The sequence below is a fragment of the Ovis canadensis genome, chromosome 5 (genome assembly GCF_042477335.2).
Source record: "Ovis canadensis isolate MfBH-ARS-UI-01 breed Bighorn chromosome 5, ARS-UI_OviCan_v2, whole genome shotgun sequence".
Taxonomy (NCBI): domain Eukaryota; kingdom Metazoa; phylum Chordata; class Mammalia; order Artiodactyla; family Bovidae; genus Ovis; species Ovis canadensis.
The window spans coordinates 51060876-51086012 of NC_091249.1; the positions used below are offsets into that span (position 1 = coordinate 51060876).

Genomic DNA, 25137 nt, shown 5'->3' on the forward strand with positions numbered 1-25137 from the left:
AGGAGGGGATATGAAGGCCACCTGCAGCCCAGCTTGGGCGGGGATGTGGGGCAGCAGGGGTGGGTGGACAAGACGCATGGTGGGGCCTGTGGTCCAGCCCCAGCAGGTGAGGCTTCCCCTTGGCTGATCGAAGGGAGGCCCTGTCCTCAGGCGGTCTAGGAGGGCGGATGCGGCAGCCCCTGGTGAGGCCAGGCTGCTGACGTGCTCCCTTCCCTTCTGCAGCCATCTCAGCTTCTTTGCCTCCAAGCCCAGCCCCACAGCCATGATCCTCAACCTGTGGGAGGCGCGGCACTTCCCCAACGGCAACCTCAGCCAGCTGGCGGCAGCAGTGGCCGGACTGGGCCAGCCAGATGCCGGTCTCTTCACAGTGTCAGAGGCCGAGTGTTGAGGCCGGCAAGGCCCACAACACCTACACTCTCACCAGCTTTGGCGCCCGCCAGGAACAGGCAGAAGCCAAGACAAGGCCCTTCCCCACCACCGGGGAGAGCTGCGCGGACAGGCCCCCTCCTGGCGGACGCTGTCCCCTATCACTGGCCCTTTCAGACCCTGCCCGCACTCCCTCCCCTCCATGGCCTGTCCGGCCAGGCTGGCACTGCCACCTGCTCTCACTCTGCCCGGGCGCCCGGGTCCCAGGGTAGATGGCGCCTGGAGCTCAGGCTGGGCCCACCCCATCGGTGTGTGTGTCTGTGCGTGTGATGTTACCTCTCCTCCTGCCCTGGCCAGGGGGCCGCATACACACAGGCAGGCACGCACGCCATGGGCTCGGGACGTGGCCCCAGAGCTCCTGCCTGAGCTGGATCTTATGCAAACATTTCCGTGCCTGCTGGGTAGGGGCACATCTGAGGGGCTCGGCTCCAAGCCTTCGGGACTGAAGGCCACAGCTGAACAGGGGGCGGCCCCTGCATTCAGGCACACAACCACCACACGGCCATGTCCCCACGCATGTCCTGTGTGCTCCTATCACCTGTGTCCCCCTGACACGCATCTCATGCCGCACACCCAGAGGCTGCTCACGTCTCTCATGCCCGGTGTCAATCCACACCTGCCTCTCACATGCTGCCCTTCTCCCACCTACCCAGGGACACCCAACGGCTCCTCCCTGTCCTCCCTCTCCTGCCCTCAGCCATGAGGAGCCCTGCCCAACAGGGCATGTGAATATGCAATGGGAGTCCCGGGCTGGACAATGGCAAGTGTGCGTGCCGTGGCGTGCCCATTCCTGGGGCTGGCAGGTGCCCCATGTGGGACCTGTGGTGTGAAGTTTGTGCCCTGACTCTGTTTTAAGTGCATTCGTGCACTTACACTTGGCCTTATGTACACAGCCTTGCCCGGCCGCCAGGGCACGTAGGGATTTTAGCGGACGTGAATGTAAATAAATTATATATATATATTGCTAACCCAAGTGCTCCTTCTCTCAGGAAGAGCTAAGGGTCTCCCCAGCGGGGGTCACACATGACTGTTCTGAAAAGTCCTGGGTGTCTGGGCCTGGCTTGGGGACAGACAGGGTCCCAGCCCTGGACCAACAGAACTGGTTGCTAGAGAATTCTTCAGACACGAGTCCTCTGGGCAAGGCGGCAGGCAACAGCAGTGACCAGGGCTGCACCTTTGCCAGACCCATCCTCTGACTGCAGGAAGGTGACCACACAGCGAGGGGCCAGCTCCTGCACCGTGGCTGCCACCAGGCTGGAGAAGCTGTGAGGGGGAGAGGCCAATGTGAGCCTAGGTCAGTCCAGTCCCACTTGGCCACTGCCCCCTGCCCAGCCCACCACTCAGACTCACTGAGGGTGCAGCTTGTAGAGGGTCCCATCCACCCCCACGGATATGGTCAGCTCTTCCAGGCCCCGGTTCTCACGAATCTTCTCCACCACGGCAGCCACGCCTGCCCCACAAAGCTGGGCAGCCCTCTTGGACACAGCCTGGCACACCTCCAGGACCATCAGAGCATCGTCTGAGGTCAGGGGCAGCCCCAGGTCCTCCAGGATGGCTCGGACCTGCCTCAGGGCTAGGCTATCACTAGGAACAGGAGGGAACAGAAGGGCAGGTCCTGCATGAGCACCCCCTCTCATTACTTTTCCGTCCTCTGGGGTGGACCTCCCTCCAACCAGCATTCCACCCCAGGAAAGAGTCCTTTGGGAGGTAGAGGGACATAATATAGGCCTCAGCACCTTTCAATCTCAGAGAGAAACTTGGTCTTGAAGATGTCCCTGGTCTGAAGGCGCTGGGTCTGCTGGCCCCGGAAGAGAACTCCAAGGCTAGTCAGGTGCAAGAGGATGTGGCGGACGATCTCTCCCAAGTACATGCCACTGATCATCTTCTCAAACCTGCATGAACATGTGTGTGTGCCCAGAGGGCTAAGGCCCCAGCCCCAGCCACCCCCAGCCACCAGCCTCATCAACCAGTGCCGGCCACCACCAATCACACCTGCCTGGCCCAACCCATACCTCTGCTTGCCAGGATTGATGGATGCCTGGTCCACACAGGCATCAAATCGGGTGCTGAGCATGCTGAGAGAGCCATCATCCCCAAAGGCGCCCCACTCCGTGTTGATGCACATCTGGCCTGAGTCCCCATCCACACTGGCCACATTCCGGAGCTCCTCCATGTAGCAGGCATTGGTGCCTGTTCCTGCAGAGGGCCCAGATGGGGTGTCTGCATTGACTGATGCCCACAGGATCCCTTTGAGCCCCTCCCACCGAGATGGCAACATTTGTGCTCATTTCCTGCCCTCTCCGTCTCCACATGTTCATTGGCCTGTTCCAGGGCCAGGTCAGTCCTCTTTCCTTCCTTTCTCATATCCCTTCTGCAGACCCTGCCACCACCAAGCCCTCTGGGCCTCCACTACTTCCCCTACCAGCACCACCATCAATCCATCTCCCATGCTGCCTCAGCGTGCTCCCCAAATGCCTGTCAGTCATGTCATCTCCTGGGAGATGTATGGCAGCCCTGCAGTCACACAGGTGAGAGGCCCACACCTTCTGGGACTGGCCTTCAGTCAAACAGCAGGTGCTTTAGTCAAACAGCAGGTGCTGGGCCAGGGACCAGGGACATAAAAATGAGATATGAGGAGGGGCCCCACAGTCGCCAGAGCCTGGGCAGTGAGCAGCCAGCTGTGGTGCTGCCCCAACAGAGGTGCAAAGAAGAGCATCATGGGATGCCCAAGCACAGGTGAGTCTTCCTGCCTCAAAAGTTAGGAAAACCCACAGAGGGAACACGACATTTAGATATGACCTTGACGCCAAGAAGCTTACAGACAGAGGGCACACTCTGGGTAAAGGTATTTCCTTCCTCTTCCCAATACACAGTCAGCTCTAAGCAGGTGTGTTGGCCCCCAGAACTCCTCCATCCAGTTACTTATCCACACAGCAATTTGGCCACCTCTCTCCAGCACCTCCCAGTGCTAGGCACTATGATCAAGAAGCTCCCAGTCTCCTGCGAGGCTGCCACATACCTCTCACTCTAAGAGACGGATGTCCAAGGAGCTATGAGAGCCCTCCTCCTCCATCTAGCCAATCCCTTTTTTCAAGGCTTTCTTTTCAAGTCTCACTCATGTTGGGACTGCTGCTTTTCTGATCTTGGCTTCATTGCCCTGGCACTTAAGGTTGGGTTCAGCTCTCTCTGATGGCCAGGTGCTCTTCTGGACTCAATCCTTGCTAAACAGTCAGTTCCGAGAAAGCAGATATTTTCCCCTTCTTAATGTCTTCCTGTCCCTACATCCAGCCTCCAACTGGCCAGAGGAGAGGAGCTTAATAAAGACTTAAAATCTTGGACTTCTCAAAGGACCATCTCAACTCATTCTCTGCACACCCCCACCCCTGGGGTCCACTGCATTCCAAATACTGTGTGTGTCTTGAGCCAGGCATCCTGCTATAACTTTGTCCCCTCTCATTTCATCCTCATCACCCCTTCAGACAAGGCATTGTTATGTTATCATCTCCACCTTAGAGATGAGGAAACAGAGGCTTTGGCTATTTGCCCAAAGTCATACAGGGGGAAGTGACAGAGCTAGTGTGCTGTGCTGTGCTTAGTCCCTCAGTCATGTCTGACTGTTTGTGACCCCATGGACTGTAGTCAGCCAGGCTCCTCTGCCCATGGGGATTCTCCAGGCAAGAATACTGGAGTGGGTTGCCATGCCCTCCTCCAGGGGATCTTCCCCACCCAGGGATCGAACCCTTGTCTCCTGTATTGCAGGTGGATTTTTTACCATCTGAGCCACCAGGGAAGCCCAAGAATACTGGAGTGGGTAGCCTATCCCTTCTCCAGGGGAACTTCCTGACCTAGGAATCAAACTGGGGTCTCCTGCATTGCAGGAAGATTCTTTACCAGCTGAGCTACCCAGGAAGCCCGACATAGCTAGTGTTTCTACTCAAATCTGTAACATTCCACAGCTCACATTCATTTAACAGATAAGCAAACTGAGGTTCAGAGAGTTTAAATGCCTATGAGTCAGCAGTTGAGCTGGGCTAGACACCCAAGCTCCAGACTCTCAACCCAATAGTGTTCCAGGGCCCCATGGGCTCAGGTTGGCATGATGCCATATCCCCAAGGTGAGGGGAACGTCCGACCTGAGGAATCAACAGGAGGCAGTAAATTAGCATCAGGCAGTAGAGGCACAAAAGGCAGGGCCCTCCTCACCAACGATGAGGCCGACCTCACAATGGGGGTCCTCGTAGCCACAGGACATCATGGTCCCCACCGTGTCATTGACAATGGCAACCACATTCAGCTCCACTGCCTGCACAAAAAAGGATGCCTCTAGTTGCTGGGCAACACGGTTGTCACAGCAACCAGCACCAGACCCAGAGGTCTCTACTGCAGAGGGCCCCCCAGCAGGCAGACGGAGACCCCTTGCTCCCTTCAGGCCCTGTTGCACCAAAGCAGCCCTGGAGACAGACTCCTTACCTGTCGGCGCCTGATGGCTTCCCGCAGCAGACACACAACGTCTTGGCCCTCGCAGTCAGATGCATTGAAACCCTTTGTCCAGTTCAGGAGGATGCCCTGGGGTGGGACCAAGGGGAGGCAGGAAGCTGGAGGCCCCCTGGAATCTCTCTTTGCCTCCCCGAAGCCTGTATCCCATCAGAATACAATGTATAGGGTTCCCTGTGCTGTGCTTAGTCCCTCAGTCATGTCTGACTCTTTGTGACCCCATGGACACAAGGGGGAGGCTGTCCTACTCTACCCATATGGCTGAGGGCCTTGCCCTCTGCCCTCTCTCAACTCCCCAGTGTGAAGAAGCCTATTAATAACCATCCAACCTACGTCTTCTATTTTTAGTGCCAGAATGCTGAGATGGTCTGAAGGTCTGGCCATTTTAAGACATCTGCCCAGAAGGAATGGTCCTTTGTAATCGGGTTAGGAATGAACAGAATGAGTGCTGTGTGTTGAGAAAGGGAAGGACAGAGGGAGGTCTAAATGACAAGAGTCTGCTCCTACAGAAACAACTAGCAAGAGCCACTTGAGAGGGAGAAATTCTGAGCTGGGACAGAGCTGAGTCAATGGGAGACTCACACGCATGTTTCATCTACAAATGAGGGGTGAATGGAAGAGCCAGGAGCAGACACCTGAGCAGGACAGGAGGGGACATAGCAATTCCCCGTGAGAAACTGGCCTTAAACTGTGGACTTAGTAATGGCAGCCTGGCTGTACTTGGGACTGTTCTTTTCTTATTGTGCTTCCTCTGGGTGGGATGGGGATGGGGGAACTAGTCTACCACCATTAGGAGAAATGACTGCTCTGCCCAAGTAGAAGCACAAAGAGCAGATCTGAGAATCTTTGGGGCAGGAGATTTTAGAAATATTAAATGACATTTCTCCCAGTAGTTTCCTTTTATTCCTTTTCCTATAGAACCACAGCTAGAGTGTGATCTGTGCTCATTGTCTCAAAAAGAGAAATCAGAGAGAAAGAGTGGGTAAGAGGGAGAGCCAGCTGGTGAGTAACAGCAAAGTTTCCCTGCTCCCAGATAAGAGGAAGACCCCCTGGTCAGGGGAAGGTGAGGTGGGCAGGAGTCGGAGCCAGGTTCCAGATGGCTTTCTGAGAAAGATGTCCTAAACCCTCCACCCTGGGCCTGCCACTGTAGGGGAGGGGAGGAAGCAAAAGGGATTTGGATAATCTGAAAACAGAAACAGCCTCTGACCTCCTTCCACGGAGGGGAAGGTAAGGTGTCAAGAGAGATGTCAAGACCCAAGAGAACAAGAGAGGGAGTCCAAATAGCAGGCACCTAGATGTCTCCCCAAACTCCCGGCTTGTCTGCATGTTCTATACAGCAAAGGAGGGACCCCTGCCTGGATAAGGGGGTCCCTGAATTGATTAACATTGAGTTTTCACTCCTGAAAAGAATGTTGGCTTAACATAGAAATTGAGTTCTGTTATAGAAAATGAATAGGACCGTGTTTCCTGCATGCCTGATTTTGCACAGAGTTCCACCTGCTTCTCACACCTTTTGTTATTGTTGTTGTTGTGTCCAACTCTTTTGAGACCCCATGGACTATAGCCAAGGCTCCTCTCCAGGCAACAGTGGGATTCTCTAGGCAAGAATACTGGAGTGGCTGCTATTTCCTTCTCCAGGGGATCTTCCCGACCCGGGGATCAAACCCTTGTCTCCGGCATTGTAGGCAGATTCTTTACCACTAGGCCACCTGGAAAGCCATTCTCTCTCACCTTACAAGGAATAATAAAAAAAGTGCCAGGATGCTTAGACTGGAGGGAGACATGGCAGAGAGGTAGACCAGCAGATAGACACTGCCTGCTGCATGATCCAAAGGAAATTGGAGCACAGAGGTCCATGTCTGAGAGGTCAGAGTGCAAGCAGAGGGCAAGTGAAAATCACAGGAAGGCTGCTTGGAGTAGAGGAGGCAGAACTTTCCAGAGAGCACAGGTGTGGAAGAACCTGGTGGGCACCTTAAGTGCCAGCGAGCTCCTCACCAGAGAAGCTTTTTAGCAGAAGTTGGGGGTGTTGAGAAGACTCCTAGGAACTTGGATCAGAGGTCTGGGAGGAGCTGTCTCCGTGGCAGTCCTTAGGGGTATGCATGAGAAGTCTAGCATTCCTGATGAAGGATGTGGAGGTATTGTGTCTAGACCTGTGTCTTTCCCTCTGCGAACCCCAGCCAGGCACCTATCCCTGAGCCAGGCTAACATCAGCAAGGCTGGGAATGGGATCAGGTCAGTTCAGTTCAGTTCAGTCGCTCAGTAATGTCCGACTCTTTGCGACCCCATGAATCACAGCACGCCAGGCCTCCCTGTCCATCAATACCTCCTGGAGTTTGCGCAAACTCATGTCCATCGAGTCAGTGATGTCATCCAGCCATCTCATCCTCTGTCGTCCCCTTCTCCTCCTGCCCCCAATCCCTCCCAGCATCAGAGTCTTTTCCAATGAGTCCACTCTTTGCATGAGGTGGCCAAAGTATTGGAGTTTCAGCTTTAGCATCAGTCCTTCCAATGAACACCCAGGACTGATTTCCTTTAGAATGGACTGGTTGGATCTCCTTGCAGTCCAAGGGACTCTCAAGAGTCTTCTCCAACACCACAGTTCAAAAGCATCAATTCTTCGATGCTCAGCTTTCTTCACAGTCCAACTCTCACATCTGTACACAACCACTGGAGAAACCATAGCCTTGACTAGATGGGCCTTAGTCGGCAAAGTAATGTCTCTGCTTTTGAATATGCTATCTAGGTTGGTCATAACTTTCCTTCTAAGGAGTAAGCGTCTTTTAATTTCATGGCTGCAATCACCACCTGCAGTGATTTTGGAGCCCCCCAAAACAAAGTCTGACACTGTTTCCACTATTTCCCCATCTATTTCCCATGAAGTGATGGGACCAGATGCCATGATCTTCGTTTTCTGAATGTTGAGGTTTAAGTCAACTGTTTCACTCTCCTCTTTTGCTTTCATCAAGAGGCTTTTCAGTTCCTCTTCACTTTCTGCCATAAGGGTGGTGTCATCTGCATATCTGAGATTATTGATATTTCTCCCAGCAATCTTGATTCCAGCTTGTGCTTCTTCCAGTCCAGCATTTCTCATGATGTACTCTGCATAGAAGTTAAATAAGCATGGTGACAATTTACAGCCTTGACGTACTCCTTTTCCTATTTGGAACAGTCTGTTGTTCCATGTCCAGTTCTAACTGTTGCTTCCTGACCTGCATATAGGTTTCTCAAGAGGCAGGTCAAGTGGTCTGATATTCCCATCTCTTTCAGAATTTTCCACAGTTTATTGTGATCCACACAGTCAAAGGTTTTGGCATAGTCAATTAAGCAGAAATAGATGTTTTTCTGGAATTCTCTTGCTGTTTTGATGATCCAGTGGATGTTAGCAATTTGATCTCTGGTTCCTCTGCCTTGTCTAAAACCAGCTTGAACAACTGGAAGTTCATGGTTCACGTATTGCTGAAGCCTGGCTTGGAGAATTTTAAGCATTACTTTACTAGTATGTGAGATGAGTGCAATTGTGCAGTAGTTTGAGCATTCTTTGGCATTGCCTTTCTTTGGGATTGGGATGAAAACTGACTTTTCCAGTCCTGTGGCCACTGCTGAGTTTTCCAAATTTGCTGGCATATTGAGTGCAGCACTTTCACAGCATCATCTTTCAGGATTTAAAATAGCTCAACTGGAATTCCATCACCTCCACTAGCTTTGTCTGTATAAACCATGCAACCACAAGCCGCTTTGAGATACAACAAACTCTGCCTTCAGCCTGCAGGCCTACACTGCTCCCAGGTGCCCAGACCTAACACTGACTCCACTCTCCTGCCCACTGGCAGCCTCTAGGGATAACTAAATATGTTCTTCTCCATCCCATGTCTTCCCATGGCCCTGGATTCCAGGCCATTTTACCACATCCCTTTCACCTGAGCCTGCCACGTCTGGGTAAACTGAGGCTAGGTTCAAGGCACAGCCCTGCAGGGCCTACAGCTGATCCTCTCCCCAGCTCAGAAAGCCCCCTCTGGACCTCCTGCCCACTCTATGAAGAGCATGTTAGTGGAAAGCCCCTGAGGATGGCTTCCTCAGACCCCACCTTTCTCACCTGGTCCAGGCCCATCTGCCTGCACGGGAAGGAGAAGGTGAAACCCAGGGGGAGACTCTGCCCACTCAGGCCCTGCTTCTGCTGGAAGTCCACAATGCAGTCCACAATATGGTCAAAGAGCTGCGGGGTAGGAGAAAGTCAGGGAGCAGGCCACTAGGCCCTTCCCTGGCCCCTGACATCAGCTCCAGGCCATGGGTACCTGCTGTCCAGAGCCCTGGGCCACGCACTCCGGGATGGAATAGATCTGGCTGGAGATCTGCACACCTCCCGTGGCCACACGCACCAGGAGGACTCGAAAGTTGGTGCCCCCCAGGTCCAGGGCCAGGAAGTCCCCACGCTCTGTGAGGCAGAGACCCTCAGCTCTAGGATGGAGCTGGAGGCTCCAGCGCCACACATGCTGTGACCCCGGAGCCCATGTCCCCGCTCCACATTCAGGCCAGGTCCTTACCGCTGCCATCAGGCGTGGCCAGCACATAAGTGGGCAGCATGCGGAGGGAGGAGGCTTCCCCTTGGAGCCCCTTGGCCATGGCCTCTCGCATCTGTGCCTGCACTTCTGCCAGCTGCTCCCGGGTCAACCGGAATGGTGCCAAGGTCTCCTCCAACAGGCGCCGGTGGGCAGCCAGGCGGGCAGCCACAGCAGTCACCATTGCCACGCCCCGGCCACCCCCATCCACAGAGGGGATGAAAGAGACATTGCAGTCGGGGGCCAGGAGCATCACTGTCTCCCGTAGGACACTGAGAAACCTACACAGACACACAGCAGGTGCGCCCTGGCTTGGCACTTGGCCCTGACCCCCGCAGCATGCCAAAGCCCTGGGCTCCCTCACTTCAAACCAGTTCAGTTCTAAACCCATCTATGCGCCAGCCATTCACCCAGTGTTCCTGTGATCTCCTTCCTTGCACACCCAAGAGAACCCTCTTTCTCTCCTTTGACCTCTTCTGGCCTCCCCTAACCCTCCGTCCATCTTTATTCTGCTAGGGAGCCAATTACATCCACTGCCTTGCATCTGTGGTACCAGAGTGCCCTCTGGTATCACACACACACACATGCTCCGGTGACCTGCTCACACAGGTTCATGCTGCATTCCAAGTACCTGGGGTGTCGCTCAAACACTCGGCCTCCGGTAGCCACGGCGATCTGAAGAGCCTGCTGCTCCCGGCTGTGCTGGAGGCGGGAGAGGACAGCGGCCAGAGCAGCAGCGCAGAGCTGGGCGGCCCGCGTGCACACAGCCACGCACACACACTGCACCCACTCAGCATCTGAGGCCTTCGGGTTCAGGCCCAAGTCCTGCAGGACAGCGTGCACACGGGCTGCCCCAGCAGAGGGACTAGCGGGGACAGGGTATTGCTTTGGGGCTCAAGGAGGCCAGAAGCTCCCTGCCCCCACCAAAGCTCCACGCACGGCTCCCTCAGGGGAAAACCATCCCCCCAACTCCCAAGCCAGGAGTCCCTTTGTCACAGCTCCCTTGCCTGCCGCACTTACTCCTCCATCTCAGCCACGTGTTCCAGGAGGATGCTGCCTTGGCTTCTCAGGACAGGGGAGGTGTGGCCGCCAAACAGGGCCCCACGCTGGGCCAGGTGAGCCAGCACCAGCCGCACCAGCTCACCCAGGTACAGACCCCCAATCATCTTCTCAAACCTACAGGCAGGAAGGATGGCTGGCCAGAGCCTTTCCTAAGCCCTCAGCCCTCCTACCGCCACCTCCAAGAACTCCCAAAGAGAGCTCATTTTCTTTGGGGTCCTTGACTGAAGGGTCCAGAAGCAAATGGCCTCCTCAGAGATAGTTGGGTGTTTACCCAGACCACACTACCCCCTCTGGTTTAGATGAAGTTCAAGGGGGCTCCTGGAAGGACCCAAGGAGGGTAGGAGACCCTTTGCTTAACTACTCCCAACCCCTAACCCCTGTCAGAGCTGGCCAGAGTCAGGAATAAGAGTTGAAAACTCTGCATTCTAGAACCTTGAGCCATTCCTTCTTTGAGACTGGCCAAGGCCCCCTAGGATGTAAACGGGGAGCGGGAGGTGTGGGCCTAAAGACTAGAGTACAGGAACAGCAGAGCGGGAGAGGAGCAAAGCAGTTGTAGGACCTAGAGAGAAGGTTAGGCCACCTCTGGGCACCCGGGTTCAATGACTCATGGTCCAGGGTGCGGTCAAAGATGGTCTGCACTGGGCCCAGGGCCCCCTCGTCACTGAAGGAGCCCCACTCGATGCTGATGCAGACGCGGCCCCGGTCTTCATCCAGCGCTGCCACGTGCCTTGCCTCCTCCATGTAACATGCGTTGGTGCCGGTGTCTGGCAGGGACAACCCCATCAGGGCCTGCCCGCCAGGCATCCAGGCCCTCCATCCACTATCACAAACGCCTGCGTGACTTACCTACGACCAGCCCAACTTCACATGGCCCGACCCCTGGCTCACAGCCCATCATGGTGCCCACGGTGTCATTCACCACAGCAACAACATCAATGCTGTAGGCCTGGGCAACAGAGAGAGGACAGAGGTTGGGGAGCCCGGGGGATGGGTGGGGCTGGGGCCCTGGATTTGATGGAGACATGCAGGGTCCCCCAAAGGTGTGTCTACCTGCCCCACACATTTGTGCCATGTATGCTGGAGGCCCTCCCACCCTATAAAGGATTTTCTTCCCTCTTACCCCTGCTGCTTGGTTCCTCTGCCCCTGTCTCAGGTCCTGGAGTTCCCAGGGGCTCTCAGCCTCAGCCACTACTTCTGGAACCCCAGTGCTCCTCACAAGACCAGGACAAGGGTAAGCAAGCATGTCACCTTGAAGGCTGCGCTGTACTCACCTCACTTGCTTGCCCTGGTCCCAGCCTATCTTCCCAAGCCTGCTCCTCTCAGTCCTGACTTCCAGCTACTCACATAGCACCCATGGTGGTGAGTCCAATGGATCCAGAGCAGCCTTTCTTAGCCACTCAGACTTCTGAAAATGCCCTTCACTGAAATTAGAGCTTCCTCCCCAGCCACAGCTTATGCACCTGGCAAGCTTCTCCTTCAGGTCTCTGCTCAGGCCACAGTGCACCTTTCCCTGTGTTCCCAGAATCATCGGAATCACCTTCTCAACAGGGACAATCTTTTATTAGGATGCTGTCCCCACTAGGCTTGCAAGGTCCTTGAGGACAGGGTCAAGTCTTTTCATCTGTTTCCCCTCTAGTCCTCAATATTTATTTGACCCTTCTTAGTCTCAGTATCCTCACCTATAAAATGAGACTGTGTTGTGTGCTTAGTCACTCAGTTGTGTCCAACTCTTTGCAACCCCATGGACTGTAGCTCACCAGCCAGCTTCCTCTGTCCATGGGTATTCTCCAGGCAAGAATACTGGAGTGGGTTATTGTGCCCTCCTTCAGGGGATCTTTCCAACCCAGGGATCAAACCCTGGTCTCCCACATTGCAGCAGATTCTTTACCATCTGAGCCACCAGAGAAGCCCAAGAATACTGCAGTGAGTAGCCTATCCCTTCTCCAGCAGATCTTCCCCACCCAGGAATCAAACTGGGGTCTCCTGGATTCTCCTGGGTTTAGAATCCCAGCTGAGCTACCAGGGAAGCCCATAAAATAAGAATGGTAGCAGTATTTACCCCCAGGGTTAAGTGGATAAAGGATATCAACAGAATAGGAAAGCAGGCCCTCCCAGAACCCAAGACACAGCCCTATTTGCTCCCCCGCCTCTACTCACTCCCTGCCTCTGGATGGCGTCTCGTAGCAATTGGACCACATCCTGGCCTTCCACATCACTGCACTTAAAACCTTTGGTCCAGGAAATGAGGGTGCTCTGGAGGCAGGAAAGTCAGGTCAATCCAACGACCTTCACGGCCCTGCAGCCCCTCCACCCACTGTCCCCGTAGCCACTCTGCCTCACCTTGTCCAGGCCTGTCTGGTGACAAGGGAAGGAGAAGCTGAACCCAAGCTGCAGACCCTGATTGCCCACGGGCAGCACATCCAGGAACTCAGACAGGCAGCGGGCGGCAAAGTCAAAGAGCTGTGGAATGGGGTTGGGGGCTTAACTCTGCCCACTGGAGCCCCAGCTGCCCAGGCAGGCCCGGAGCCTATGCACTGAGTGCTTACCTGCTGACCAGGACCCAGCATCACTTCCTGGGGGATCACAAACTCCTGGCTCCGGGGCTCCACCTTGTGCCCCTCAATGCCCGTTAGGGTCACCCATAGAACACGCAGTGAGGCCCCTGTCGCCCCCAGCTCCAGCACTACGAAGTCCCCTTGCTCTGTGGGCAAGCAGGTCACCGAAAGGCATGCACCTGGTGAGACCAAGCCCTCCACCTCCCAGAAACATTCCTAAGGCCTGTGTAGGCTCATCAAGGGACCTTAGAGATGGAGCAAGGGGTAAGGAACACACCCCACCCCCCTCCACCCACCTCTCTCCCAGATCAGAACCCTCTCTGCAGGCCTGGCCACCCATCTTAGTCTGTGCCACCCACCAGTGCCATGTGGGATAGACCCCACATATGTGGGCAGCATCCGGACAGCAGGGGCAGGGCCTGCTTGCCCCCTCAGTGCCTGCTCCATGGAGCCCAGGAGGCTGGTCTGGATCTGCCGCAGCTGCGCCCCTGTCACCTTGAACTGCTGTAGGCACTCCTGTACCTGAGGAGAAATGGGCAGACATCTGGACGGGTGGCCTGCTGGCCTAGCCATATCCCCCAACTCCAACCAGGGCAGAGGCCAGCCTGGCCCAGCTCACACCTCCCTTCCCTAACTCAGACCAGCAGCCCTCCCTCAGCTTTCCTAGGGGCTGACCTGAGCCCTGCTTGAGCCCCGAGAGCCTTGCTGCTCTCCCAGCAACTGTCCAGCCCCCCTCCTCACCTCTTCACACACCTGTGGCTTTCCCGCTGCTCACAGCCTGCACCAGCTCCTACACTCTCAGAAGGCTCCTGTCTGGAGGGAAGACCCACACACTTCCTCCTGCTCTATTCCCACATGGCTCCTTGTCAGCTCTCTGCAACTCCCTCCACTTCTTTGAATTCAGAGATGGTGAGGCTTCTCCCCTATCACCCCACTACTGACTAGCTCTGGTTCCCCAGTACCCAGAGCCAAGCTGCTCAGTGCATTGTTGTTGGATGAACAAATGAATGAACAAATGTGTGAATGCCTTCAGGTTCAGGGGCTCCCCTCTTCTGATACACTCCACTGTGGCACCTGGGCAAGCCCGGCCCAGGAGAGTTTGGGGGCCACACTGTGGAGGACAGGCCTCCCACAGTTTGGCCATCCTTCCCACAGACATTGACTGAGCCCCTAATATGTATCCAGCACTATTCTAAGCACCATATATTGCACAACCAGCTGAGCCTGCTCTTGTGGAACTCAGATTCGTGTAGGGGGCAGAAAATAAGTACAGAAACACATAATACAGTTCTGGTAGTAATGGTAGAGAAGAAAGGCAGAAATAGAAGTTCAGGAGTGACCAGGGGAGGAAGAGGTATTTTGGGATACTGGTCAGGAAAGGTTTCCCTGTGGAAGTGACCTAAATGAAGGAAAGGAATGAGCCAGTTGAAGATTTGGAGGAAAAACACAAAGGGATTTTCTTCAGAGCAAAGGGGATGGATGTGGGGGAAGTCTGGACCAGGAGTGGATCAGAGTGAAGGGAGGGGCAGGCAGGCAGGGAAAGCAGAGGATGGGACACCAGGTTCTTCTCCACAGAAGCTCAGTGGAGCTTAAGAAAAGCTCCAATACCTCAAGTCTGTGTGGGAACCTCCCCTGGACAACCCTCTGGCCTGTCATTCCAAGAGACCTCAGCAGTCTCCTTGAGTTTTTCGGAGGGCCCCAGTCCCTGATTCCACTCTCCCAGACCCCCACCACCCATCTCATAGGAATAGAATTCTTATGACCTGCTGCCCCATCCTGGGCCTATATCTGAAAAGTACCACTCAGGCACCTGGATAAGAAGGCAGGGAGAGCCAGGGAGGGGGAGGCTGCCCAATGAGGGAGACAGAAGCAACTCAGTCCCACCCCTGCTTTAGGAAGAGAATGGGAAACAGATCCCTACAGAAGCAAAGGATTCTAACTGGAGTGCCAGATGTTCAGTTTCATATTCATGTTATTGCTTCCAGTAGCCAGGCATGCTAGGAGAGGCTATTACTATGTCACAAAGGAGGAAACTGAGGTTCAGGGAAGGCCAGTCATCTGCCTAATCCAAGTAGTAAGGGGAAGAGTGGGACTTGAATCCAGACCTCTCTGACTACAGAGATGTTTCCAAATAAATGTGAAGCCTTGTAAAAACACCAAAAAAACCCAAAGCTGATGAAGAAACTCCATCATCAAGAACTTGGGGTGAGAAAGCTTACACCTGAGTCCTTGCCCTGCCACTTCCTAGCAATGTGAAAGTGTTAGTCACTTGGTCATGTCTGACTCTTTGAGACCTCATGGGGTTGGGGTGTAGCACACCAGGCTGCTTTGCCCATGGAATTCTCCAGGCAAGGATAATAGAGTGGGTACCTATTTCCTTCTCTAGGGGATCTTCCCAACCAGGGATCAAACCCAGTTCTCCCGCAATGCAGGCAGATTCTTTAACTTCTGAGCTACCAGGGAAGTCCTGGCAATGTGGCCCTGGGCAAGTCAAACTTCTCTCTGACATGATGAGAATTACCTCTTATGCAACACCAGGAGAATACTCCTCCTCCCTGGCCAGTGCTGGTGGGCACGCAGCAGCCAGGAGAAGCTACTGGAGTCTCCCCCCTCAACCTCCCCCCAAGAAGAGTGGGAGAGACCTCAGCCAGGAGAGTAAGGGTGGGTTTTATGTGACTTCAGTGCTGGACTCTTTGACCAACTTGCTGTGTTGGTCAGTCTGGGTTCATCACCTCACCTCTCCTCTGTCAAGCAGGAATAAAAATAGCACCCCCTTCTCAGTAATGTGAGAGGACTGAGAAGACAGTGAGGTGAGACACCTCTGTGAAGTGGTGAGACAGTGGCCGGTCTACAGGACATGCTCAACGTGGTTCCCTTTTCTCAGAGTACAAGTTACAACCAACCTGGGGAGCCTGACTCCATGTCTCTTTTGGAGACAGAGTCCTGAGGGAACAGACGCGGAAGGGACGCAGGTGGTGCTGGGCTCCAACACCATATAGTTCTTAGATCACTATGGGAAGGGGAGCTAAGATGGGGGCCTGTGGTGCTGAGTGGGGACCCAAGGCCACAGGATGTTTGGCTGCATGTGAAGTTCCCCCAAAGCCAAAGAGAACTGTCTTTAAACTGCAGGTGTGCACAGTTGAGCCAGCAGGGTTGGTGTAGGACCAGTGCACAAGTCTCAGGAGAGAGTGGTGTGACGTAAGAGAAGAGGAGGTGGCAGGCCCTAGAGCAAGCCCAGCAGGGCAGACAGCAGCAGAATCCCTGCTCCCTTCTGGGGCCCAGTTACAGGCTGTGCATAGAGGAAATGTTTACAGCAGGGTCTGGGGCAGAGGTTGGACAAGGGTAAAGTGGGGGCATGAAATGCAGTGAGGGGTGATGCCCCCACAGTGTGGGCAACAAGCCAAATCCAGCAGATGTCAGAATGGGCTGGGAAACTAAAGAAACTGTAGGGAACAATTCAAGAACCTCTTCATGAATGCCTCCTCTGTGCAGTTCCTTTACCTCCAACAGCTCACTGAATCCTCCAGGGTGAGGGGATTAGACATTTCCCTCCATTTTCCTCCCTTGCACTGATGAAGAAACAGAGATGAAAAGATATGAAATGGCTTACCCAAGTGTTTCCTGCTCAAGGGTGTGGTAGGGAAGGGCTTCTAAATCTTGGTCAAGATGACAGAAAAAGAGAAACTCACTCTGAGCTAACCTAAGGTATACAGACCACAATAACCTCCAAGTTGAGTTCAGCACTGAAATAATCTCTGTGTGCCTGACTAAAGTGGCCACATTGAGGGGAAAAAGATGTACAAGAATGACTAGAGAAGTGAGGAAAGAAAGGGCCTTAAACTTTCTACCAGAAAAACCCTGGAGGGTCCTTTCCAGACTGAGACAACCCAAGGTGCCAAAAGTGATATATTTGGAGCTGAAACACCTCAGCTCAAGCTCCTGTCATGCCTCAAACTCAAAGCACATCACCTCTCCAAGCCCCTTCATCCTTATCTGTTAGAAGAAAAGATAACCCCCACCTCTCAGTGGTGAGGGGTGTTGAAAGAGGAAGTTACTAGATCAGATATGAAAGGCTCAGTACACTGGAAAGGGCTGCATGGGTGTGAGCCCATGGCTACGTGGTGGGGCCACTCCTGCCTGAAGAGGCATGAAGAGGCATGGGACAGGGACCTAGTGTTGAACTTACCATCTCAGAGGTGTTTGAGGGGCAAGGCAAGCCTTCTTGGGGGCAGCCAGGGGCTCCTTCCCCTTGCTGCAACCCTAGAGACCCAATGGAGTCCATGTGGTTCCACGATGGTGAGGGGTGCCCTCCTATGGGAGAAAAGGGATAGCCTGGATGAATCACGTACTCCACGTCTGTGATGAACCTCAGAGGCTGTGATGAAGACCCTTAACTTTCTTCCTTTTGAAGGGGACCAGGAAGGAAGATGTGGGCAGAGCTCAGAATCTCTGACCATCAAAGATTCTTTAGTAAATCAACCAGAAGGCCCTCATTTTCCAGAGCATGTACAGCAAGAGAGCACTGGCAAGGCTGATTTCTCATCCTGGTGCCATTCATTCATTCTGTCATTTATTCACATTTACCAGCCCCTAATGTCTACCGTGGCTTCCCTGGTGGCTTAGTGCTGAAGAATCTGCCTGCCAATGCAGGGACACAAGTTTGATCCCTGGGTTGGAAAGATCCCCTGGAGAAGGAAAAGGCAACCCACTCTCGTATTCTTGCCTGGGAAATCCCATGGACACAGGAGCCTGGTGGGCTTCAGTCCATGGGGCACAGAATCAGATACAACTTAGCGACTAAACAACAATGCCTACTGTGCCATGTGCTGATGTACAGATGAAGCAGACCTAGGCCACACCCTCAGGGGCTTCACAGCTTTACCAATGATCACAGTATGGCTGACACGGGCAGCAACAGAGGGGGACTTGCTGCTGCACTGGGGAGTTCAGGGCTGTGCTCGAGGTTGGAACAAAGGGTGTGAGGTGAGTGGGGAGCGGGTTAAGATCTGCTGCAGAAGCAAGCAGGCTGGCTTGGCACTTTCATGCCAAGTTGAGTGAATTTCATGCTGAAGAGAGATGGGGACAGGGACGGATCTACACTTCAGAAAAGGGTTCCACTAGTGCTATGACTTTGGGCGTGTATGACTTTGCATTTCAGTTTCATTATGTGTAAAAAACAGGAGATGATAGTATCTACATTTGCAAGGTTGTCACCAGAGTTAAACAGAGTGACAATAGGGAAAATGCTTTGGGAACTGTGATGTACAACACAAACAACATGGTGGGCTTCAGAAGGTGGGATGACGCTGACCTGAAAGAGCCCTGTGCTCAAAGTTGAGGACACAGCTCTCCACAGAGTGGCAGCACCAGGCCTCTCCATCTCATGCATGCATGCTAAGTCGCCTCAGTCGTGTCTCTTTGCGACCCTAGGAACTCTAGCCCGCCAGGCTCCTCTGTCCATGGGATTCTCCTGGCAAGAATACTGGAGTGGGTTGCCACACCCTCCTCCAGGGGATCTTCTCGACCCAGGGATTAATATCTCTTGCACTGACAGGGGTGTTCTTTACCACTAGCACCACCTAGGAAGACCCTCTCCATCTCAAGGCCTTTTTTTTTTTTCATCTGGATATGAATTATAAGGGGACCAGGAAGTTTCCAAAAAAGACTTCAGTGATTCAAGTGCCCTTCAGGGGTGGTGCACTGGAGGGCCCAAGATGGGCAGAAGGCATCTGGCCCTCTCCTATAACAGGTAAACTTTGGGAAAGCTGCCTTCCCACCATCGCAACCTCTCCCCACCTGTCACTCCCAACACATCCATGAATTTGCCCTTCCTATTGTCACCTGTGATCTCCTGATGGCCCAATTCCAGCCTTTTCCTCAGTCCTCACCCTTCTGTCCTCTCAGGCATGCAAAGCCATGAGACTTCTCTTCACTGCAAAGTTCTCTCTCTTAGATGCGCCCACCAGTCTTTCCTGGCCTCCTTCCTGAGTCTCTCATAGTCTTCATCAATAACTCCTTTACTTTGCTCCTCTTAAACAATGCGGCTCTCAAGTTTCTGGCCATAGCCTGCTTCTCCAATGCTTCCTCTTTATCTCACTCATCCCCAAGGACTGATTAAAACCTCTGTGTGAAGGTTCTCAAATCTACCCCTGTTCTGAGCCAAATTCCAATGGTTTGTTAGCATCTCTGGATGCTGGAGAAGCTTCTTCAAACTCAATGGTCAAAATCACATTCATTTTCTCCTTCACTTTTCCTCATGAAATTCTTCTCCTGTCCTTCACCTTGGCTGGAGGCATTCATGTTGCCTCTATGCATCCCTGGCCTTCATTTCCTCTATGCAATCATTTCTCAGGATGAAAAAGCTGAGAGTGGAAAGAGCTCCCCTGTGCGTCCCCACCTCCCGGTTCCCACAGACACTGTCCTAGACCTCCTACTCACCTTACTATTCCAACAGTCTCCTAATTGATACTCTTGCTCCTGTGTGTCTACCTCCCCACCCTACCCACAACAAACATGTCACCCAGAGTGACTGTGCAAAAATAGACTTTATCATGTCATTCCCCAGTCCCATCTCCCCTAAGAAAGGAAGACAACCTTCACACTGTGATGGTTTCTACTGCAGAAAAAAAACAAGTCCCCAACACTTTATTGTGGCATTGCAGGCCCCTGACATTGTCCCCAACACTTTATTGTGGCATTGCAGGCCCCTGACATTGTCCCCAACACTTTGTGGCATTGCAGGCCCCTGACATTGTCCCCAACACTTTATTGTGGCATTGCAGGCCCCTGACATTGTCCTCAACCCAAGCTTCCTCTTTTGCTCCTCCCCTTCATATTCCAGACACACTATGAGCTTTGTCCTATCTCTGGCTGTTCAGCCTTTGTTCACACCCTTCCCTAGAATTGCTGTGTCTGAGTCATTATTTCTTCAGTGCCCAGCACAGAGCTTGGCCTAAGCAGCTGCCAGTAAAACTTGCCTAACAGCTAAAAAAATTGAGAGATGGGGAGTTTTTTCTTATTCAGAGAACCAAGAAATCAGTTTCCAACAATTCTCCCCAAAGTCACATATACCTATACTCTCTTTCAAATCTGTCAAACATATGTTCCACATATGTTAGAGGTCTCTTTTGAGGATAAAATGGGGTAAATAAGGCAATTATATTTGGGAGAGGAAGGCCTGGGGATACACACATGGTGAGATTTCACTCTCCTTTCGAGGCCCAGCTAGCTCATTCATTCATTCATTCATTCACTCTCTTATTCATTCCTTCTTCTATTCAATATTTATTCAGCACTTCCACACATCAGAGACTATAAAGCTTCCCTCAAGTAACCCATGTTTACACTTCTGGTAAATGCATTCATTTGTGTCTCTTCTAGCTGAGAGTCCCTATGGCGAGGGACATGTCTCCCACATCACTAGATCCCTGAACCCAGCCTAGGGTCTCATGTTTGAATAACTAGGGGCCTCTTGGCATTATTCAGCTGAGTCAGCTACATTGAACAGGCCTTCCTTCTGAAAGGTATGCCAGGGACCTCTACCGAGGATGGGAACCACCACTAAAGAAGAGCCAACTTAGTCTTTCCAGCCTCCACTCATCCAGGATGGCCTAAGTAGGAGAGATGAGAGCAAGGGGCTGGAACTGAGGTCGGCAGTAATTAGAGAAGGATCTTACCTGGGAGAAGCAGCAGTTGGTCACTCTCCTTAGATCTGAGCTCCTCTTTCTCAATGAGACATCCACTGGCCTGGTTTGCACTCCAAAGTGAAACTCACCAGTGATATGAGTTACAATGTCACCAAGCCCCACCCTCTCACTAGACACCAGCTAATTCAGGAAGGTGCACTTCCCTCTGAGTCTGTCTTAAGGGGAGGCTGGGTTAGGCAGGACCATGGTGCAAATTTAAGCAAGATCACCACAGGAAGTTGAGAGTTCTGAACTGAGTCAAGAGCCCTAGGATATCCCCTCTGCAATGCTGGGAAGCTCCATCCATTTTACAGGCACTCCGAGTCTGAGTTCTGAAGTGCTGGCTCACCACTGGAAAGGGAACTAGAGGAACCTAACCTGGGAAATACGCAATTCAATGGACAATTTTCCAAAACATGGAAGGACTTACTAAATGAACAAGAGGCAATGTGGGAGTACAAGAGGAAGAGACTAACCCTGCCCCAGAGTGGGCAGAAATTGAGGAAGCTGAGCACTGAAGGAAGAGTGGGAGTGTGTCCTTGACAAAGAGAACAACATGTACAAAATCACGGAGCACAAGGCAACTTCATGGAATTGGGGTTCAGCTCCAAGGACCTCAAGATGACACATGTAGGTGAGGATATATGGTGGGATGAGAGGCAGCCAGACTGGAGTTTAGTCTATAGGCCAAGAGGTTAACAGTAGGTTCACACTGTGGGACTTCCCTACCAGAAGGGGAAGAGGAATCTCAAGCTGCAGTGGAGCTGTGGGCCAGCCAGCTGGTTTTCCCTGAATGTCTTCTGGAATGTGCAGAAAGCTGGGATATCACTGTGCCCAGTGTTGTGGTCTAAACAGTTTTGTCCCTCACCCCCACCAACCTAATCCTTATGTTGAAAGCCTCATGCTGAAGATGATGGTATTAGGAAGTAGGGTCTTTGGGAGGTGATTAGGTCCTAAGGGTGAAACCCTAATGAATGGGACCAGTGTTCTCATCATATGTCACTGAGAGCTCCCTTGCCTCTTCTGCCATGTGAGGATACAGGAAGTGGGTGGTCTGCAACCTGGAAGAGGGCCTTCATCCATGTTGGCACATTGATCTTAGACGTCCAGCTGCCAGAACTGTGAGAAATACATTCCCATTGTTTATAAGCCACTCAGTCTGTGGTAGTATTTAATAGCTAGCCAAATGGACTGAGACACCTACCCACCATGGTAACTAGACATAGTGCACCAATTTCCCTCGAAATTGGTGAGCAGATACTGTAAAACTTCCGGCTACCTCACCAACAGTAATCTTACCATTAACCATAACAGTACTCGGCCTACACATGACACCAGGATGGAGACCGAGGATGATACCTGTTCTGTCAGTCTGGGGCATGACTGGACCTGGAAACATGCCAGACATCAGCCCCACTGCACAGTTCAGTGGGCAGCAATCAGGCAGATAAGCTCTAAAGGCAGGAAAATTGGGAATGGGGGTGGGGAGGACAGAGTGGCCGTCATTCACAACATAGCAGCCTGCCTAGCCTGGGGCTCGTCTCTCTCAACTTTGTTTAGTTAGGAGAGAACACAGAACTGAATGCCAAAGGCCCAGCTGTGATTCATGCTGACAGTTTGCTCTCTCCTGAACCTGAGTGAGGATACGTCCCTGACAAGCAATGCCAGGGCTCTTTGTCTGTATTTCTGGAAGTCCCATGTCTATTTCCCCAGCAGCAGGGGTCCCAGTACCCTAGGCAGAGTGTCAAAGAAGGCCTATGTCAGAGCCTATGCAGGGAGGAAGCAGCCTGGGCTTGGGGTCTGTGAACTACTGTGACAGCCCTGACTGGAGCAGAGGCATAGCAGGGATCAGCAGTTCTCTTCAGACCAGATGACCACTGACCAACAAGGGGAAGGACAAGTCCTGACAAGGGTCCTCATGGACCCTAAGCGCCAATCTCCAGCTGTTCAGGGGGAACTAAGGAAACAGGAGAGGCAGATAGCTGGGGGAAACGTGGGCTGTAGCCCAAGTACCATGGCTGGGATGAGAGCCAGGCCATCCTTGTTCTGAGCTGCTCCCAGGCTTGCTTCTCACAGCTGACAGTGCCCCAAGGCCAGGCACACAGGCCCTCAAGCCCAAATAAGCTTCCTGCCTTTCCCCCCATGCCCTTTTACTCCAGCTCTCCTATACCCATCAAGCTGCTCTTTACTGTTAAGTGTTTTGTTCATGCTGATCTGCCTGGATTGACTCCCTCTTTGCCCCATCCAGCTTTTCCACTTAACTTTTCTTCATTCTTTAAATTACACCTTAGACATCAACAATGCTGGGAGCCTTCCCAGACAAGCTCCTCCTGGCCCTGATCCTAGCTGAGTAGCAGCCTATTGATCCCATAGTGTCTTGATCTCCCTGTATCATTGCATTGACTACAATCTATCAATAGAATGTTTGCCTTCCCCTACTGCACTGTGGACTCTCAAAGAATGATTCTTATTTGTCTTTGGCGCCCCTGTTCTAGATCTAACATGAGATGAAAACTGAAGATGAAAGTTGTCCAGTTGTATCTGACTCTGCAACCTCATGGACTGTAGCCCACTAGGCTTCTCTGCCCAAGGGATTTCCAAGGCAAGAACACTAGAGTGGGTTGCCATTTCCTTCTCCAGGGGATTTTCCCAACCCAGGGATTGAACCTGGGTCTCCTGCATTGCAGGTGGATTCTTTACCATCTGAGCCACCAGGGAAGAGGTATCAGTTAATTTTTCTTAAATTGAAGAACTCTCCCACAACCTCAATAGTACAGGGCTTTTGAAACTGAGAGGAAATAAGTAATCTCTTCTTGCCTTCCAGGTACACATGGCTTCAGCAGCCTTCCTACTCAGGGTTTATACATTCTTCCATCTTCCCACTGGTACTACCATCTACTTACTACCTGCCTTTCCCTCACCCCAATTCCCATCTTCTAGATCAACTTAGGGCCAAAGCTGCTCTGCCTCACAGGTGAGAATGGGCCCATCCAAGTTTAAAATTCCCATTGGATTTTGTGACAAGTGGGGTTAGGAAGTAGTGCGGAATAGTAGAGAGAATCAGCACTGGTGTCAAACAGACCTGGGTTTGAATCTCATCTAATTTACCAGTTGTATGAATCAAAATGAGTTTTTACACTTCGCTGAGCCTGTTTTCTGTGTATAAAACATAAAGACTACTAATGCCTTAGGACAGGTTCCTCCAGAAGTGGACCTAATTTGAGTGTCATTTAATTGGGAAGCAATCCAGGCCAGGGTTAGGATTAGGGCAATGCATGTGAAGTACCTAGCTACAAAATGTGGAGAAACCCTTTCAAATTCATACTAGTGTCAACTCTTACTTTACATGAACTAAAGAGTGAGGGTCCCTCACCTTGGTCCCAGCCCTGATCCAGGAAGTACTGACAGGGGAGCTGAAAATGAGATAGGAAGGGAAGGAAGTCAATAGAGCATACATAATTAAGCTACTGCTGAGCTGAGAGCTCCTGAGGTTCAAGCCCTGAAGGAACTCTGGAAGACATGTAGAATGAAACTAAGTGAGGTGAGGAAGCTGGGAAATTTATCCTCCAAATTCCATTTTCACTGGTTGAGGGCTGCCTCAGAGGCCCTCACTTCCTGGCACTCCCAGCTCTGCTGCACACTAGCCTAGAGAAGTGCTAAGGCAGAGAGTTGCAGGTCCTTGCAATAGGACCCTGTGGGTATGTAGTAGAACAATGAGTGCCCAGGGGAAATGGGCAAGGCACAGCCTCGGCTAGAGGGCTGTTATAAGGATGAAGTGAAATAACACAACCACCATGCCGAATAGAAAAGTTACCTTCTCCTTCCCCATTCATCACAATGCCTTGTGAAGTTCACGGAGTTTCCCAGCTCCTTGAGTTGGCAACACTAGCAGAACAGCTGCTTCCCATCTTTAAGAAGTAAAACAAAAACAAGAAACAAAACCCCAAAACCTGATGGCCTGAGGCAAGCTTGACATCTGAGTTTGCTGTGGAAGGCTAGTACTTGATGGAACTAAGGTCATCAAACTGTATCCTCTCACATCTGCACATCACCTCTCTGGCTTTTCCACCTCTCACCATGACACTACTTAAGACATACAAAACTAGCATCACATTGAAATAACAACTACTGCCATTCACTCACCTTCTATGAGATAGATACTGTGCTTTTATATACATAATCTTACTCTTTAGAGCCCTGTAAGCTTTCCCCCAATTTATAGAAAAGGAAACTAGGTCTCAGATGTTAACTTGTATCAGAAGCAGAGCTTCAGATTCAGTTCAATTCAGTTGCTCAGTCGTGTTTGACTCTTTGCGACCCCATGAACTGCAGCACGCCAGGCTTCCCTGTCCATCACCA

General features: G+C 52.3%; 2 protein-coding genes across 4 annotated transcripts in view; one reads left to right on the forward strand and one right to left on the reverse strand.

The window, feature by feature from the left end:
• UNC5A (unc-5 netrin receptor A) overlaps positions 1 to 1391 on the forward strand; it is a 64622-nt gene extending 63231 nt beyond the window's left edge. The window contains exon 15 of the mRNA XM_069591753.1: positions 223 to 1391. Within this exon, the coding sequence (XP_069447854.1) occupies positions 223 to 388 (166 nt within the window). The 3' untranslated portion in view covers positions 389 to 1391. The remainder of the gene's footprint in view (positions 1 to 222) is intronic.
• Positions 1365 to 20955, reverse strand: HK3 (hexokinase 3). Of its 3 annotated transcripts, XM_069591750.1 has the most exons (19): positions 20770 to 20955; positions 17280 to 17404; positions 13453 to 13615; positions 13085 to 13239; positions 12879 to 12998; positions 12696 to 12791; positions 11385 to 11484; positions 11119 to 11302; positions 10497 to 10652; positions 10108 to 10341; positions 9462 to 9757; positions 9213 to 9352; positions 9014 to 9133; positions 4897 to 4992; positions 4630 to 4729; positions 2439 to 2622; positions 2163 to 2318; positions 1777 to 2010; positions 1365 to 1689 (listed from the first exon to the last, which is right to left on the reverse strand). In XM_069591750.1, the coding sequence occupies exons 2-19, from the start codon at positions 17373 to 17375 to the stop codon at positions 1545 to 1547; spliced, it is 2775 nt and encodes a 924-aa protein (XP_069447851.1). In that variant the 5' UTR covers positions 17376 to 17404; positions 20770 to 20955; the 3' UTR covers positions 1365 to 1544. The 3 variants fall into 3 exon arrangements, with proteins under 3 accessions (XP_069447851.1, XP_069447853.1, XP_069447852.1); XM_069591752.1 differs by lacking the exon at positions 1777 to 2010 and having other exon boundaries at positions 20770 to 20928; XM_069591751.1 differs by lacking the exon at positions 17280 to 17404 and having other exon boundaries at positions 20770 to 20835.
• Between the last annotated feature and the right edge of the window lie 4182 nt (positions 20956 to 25137).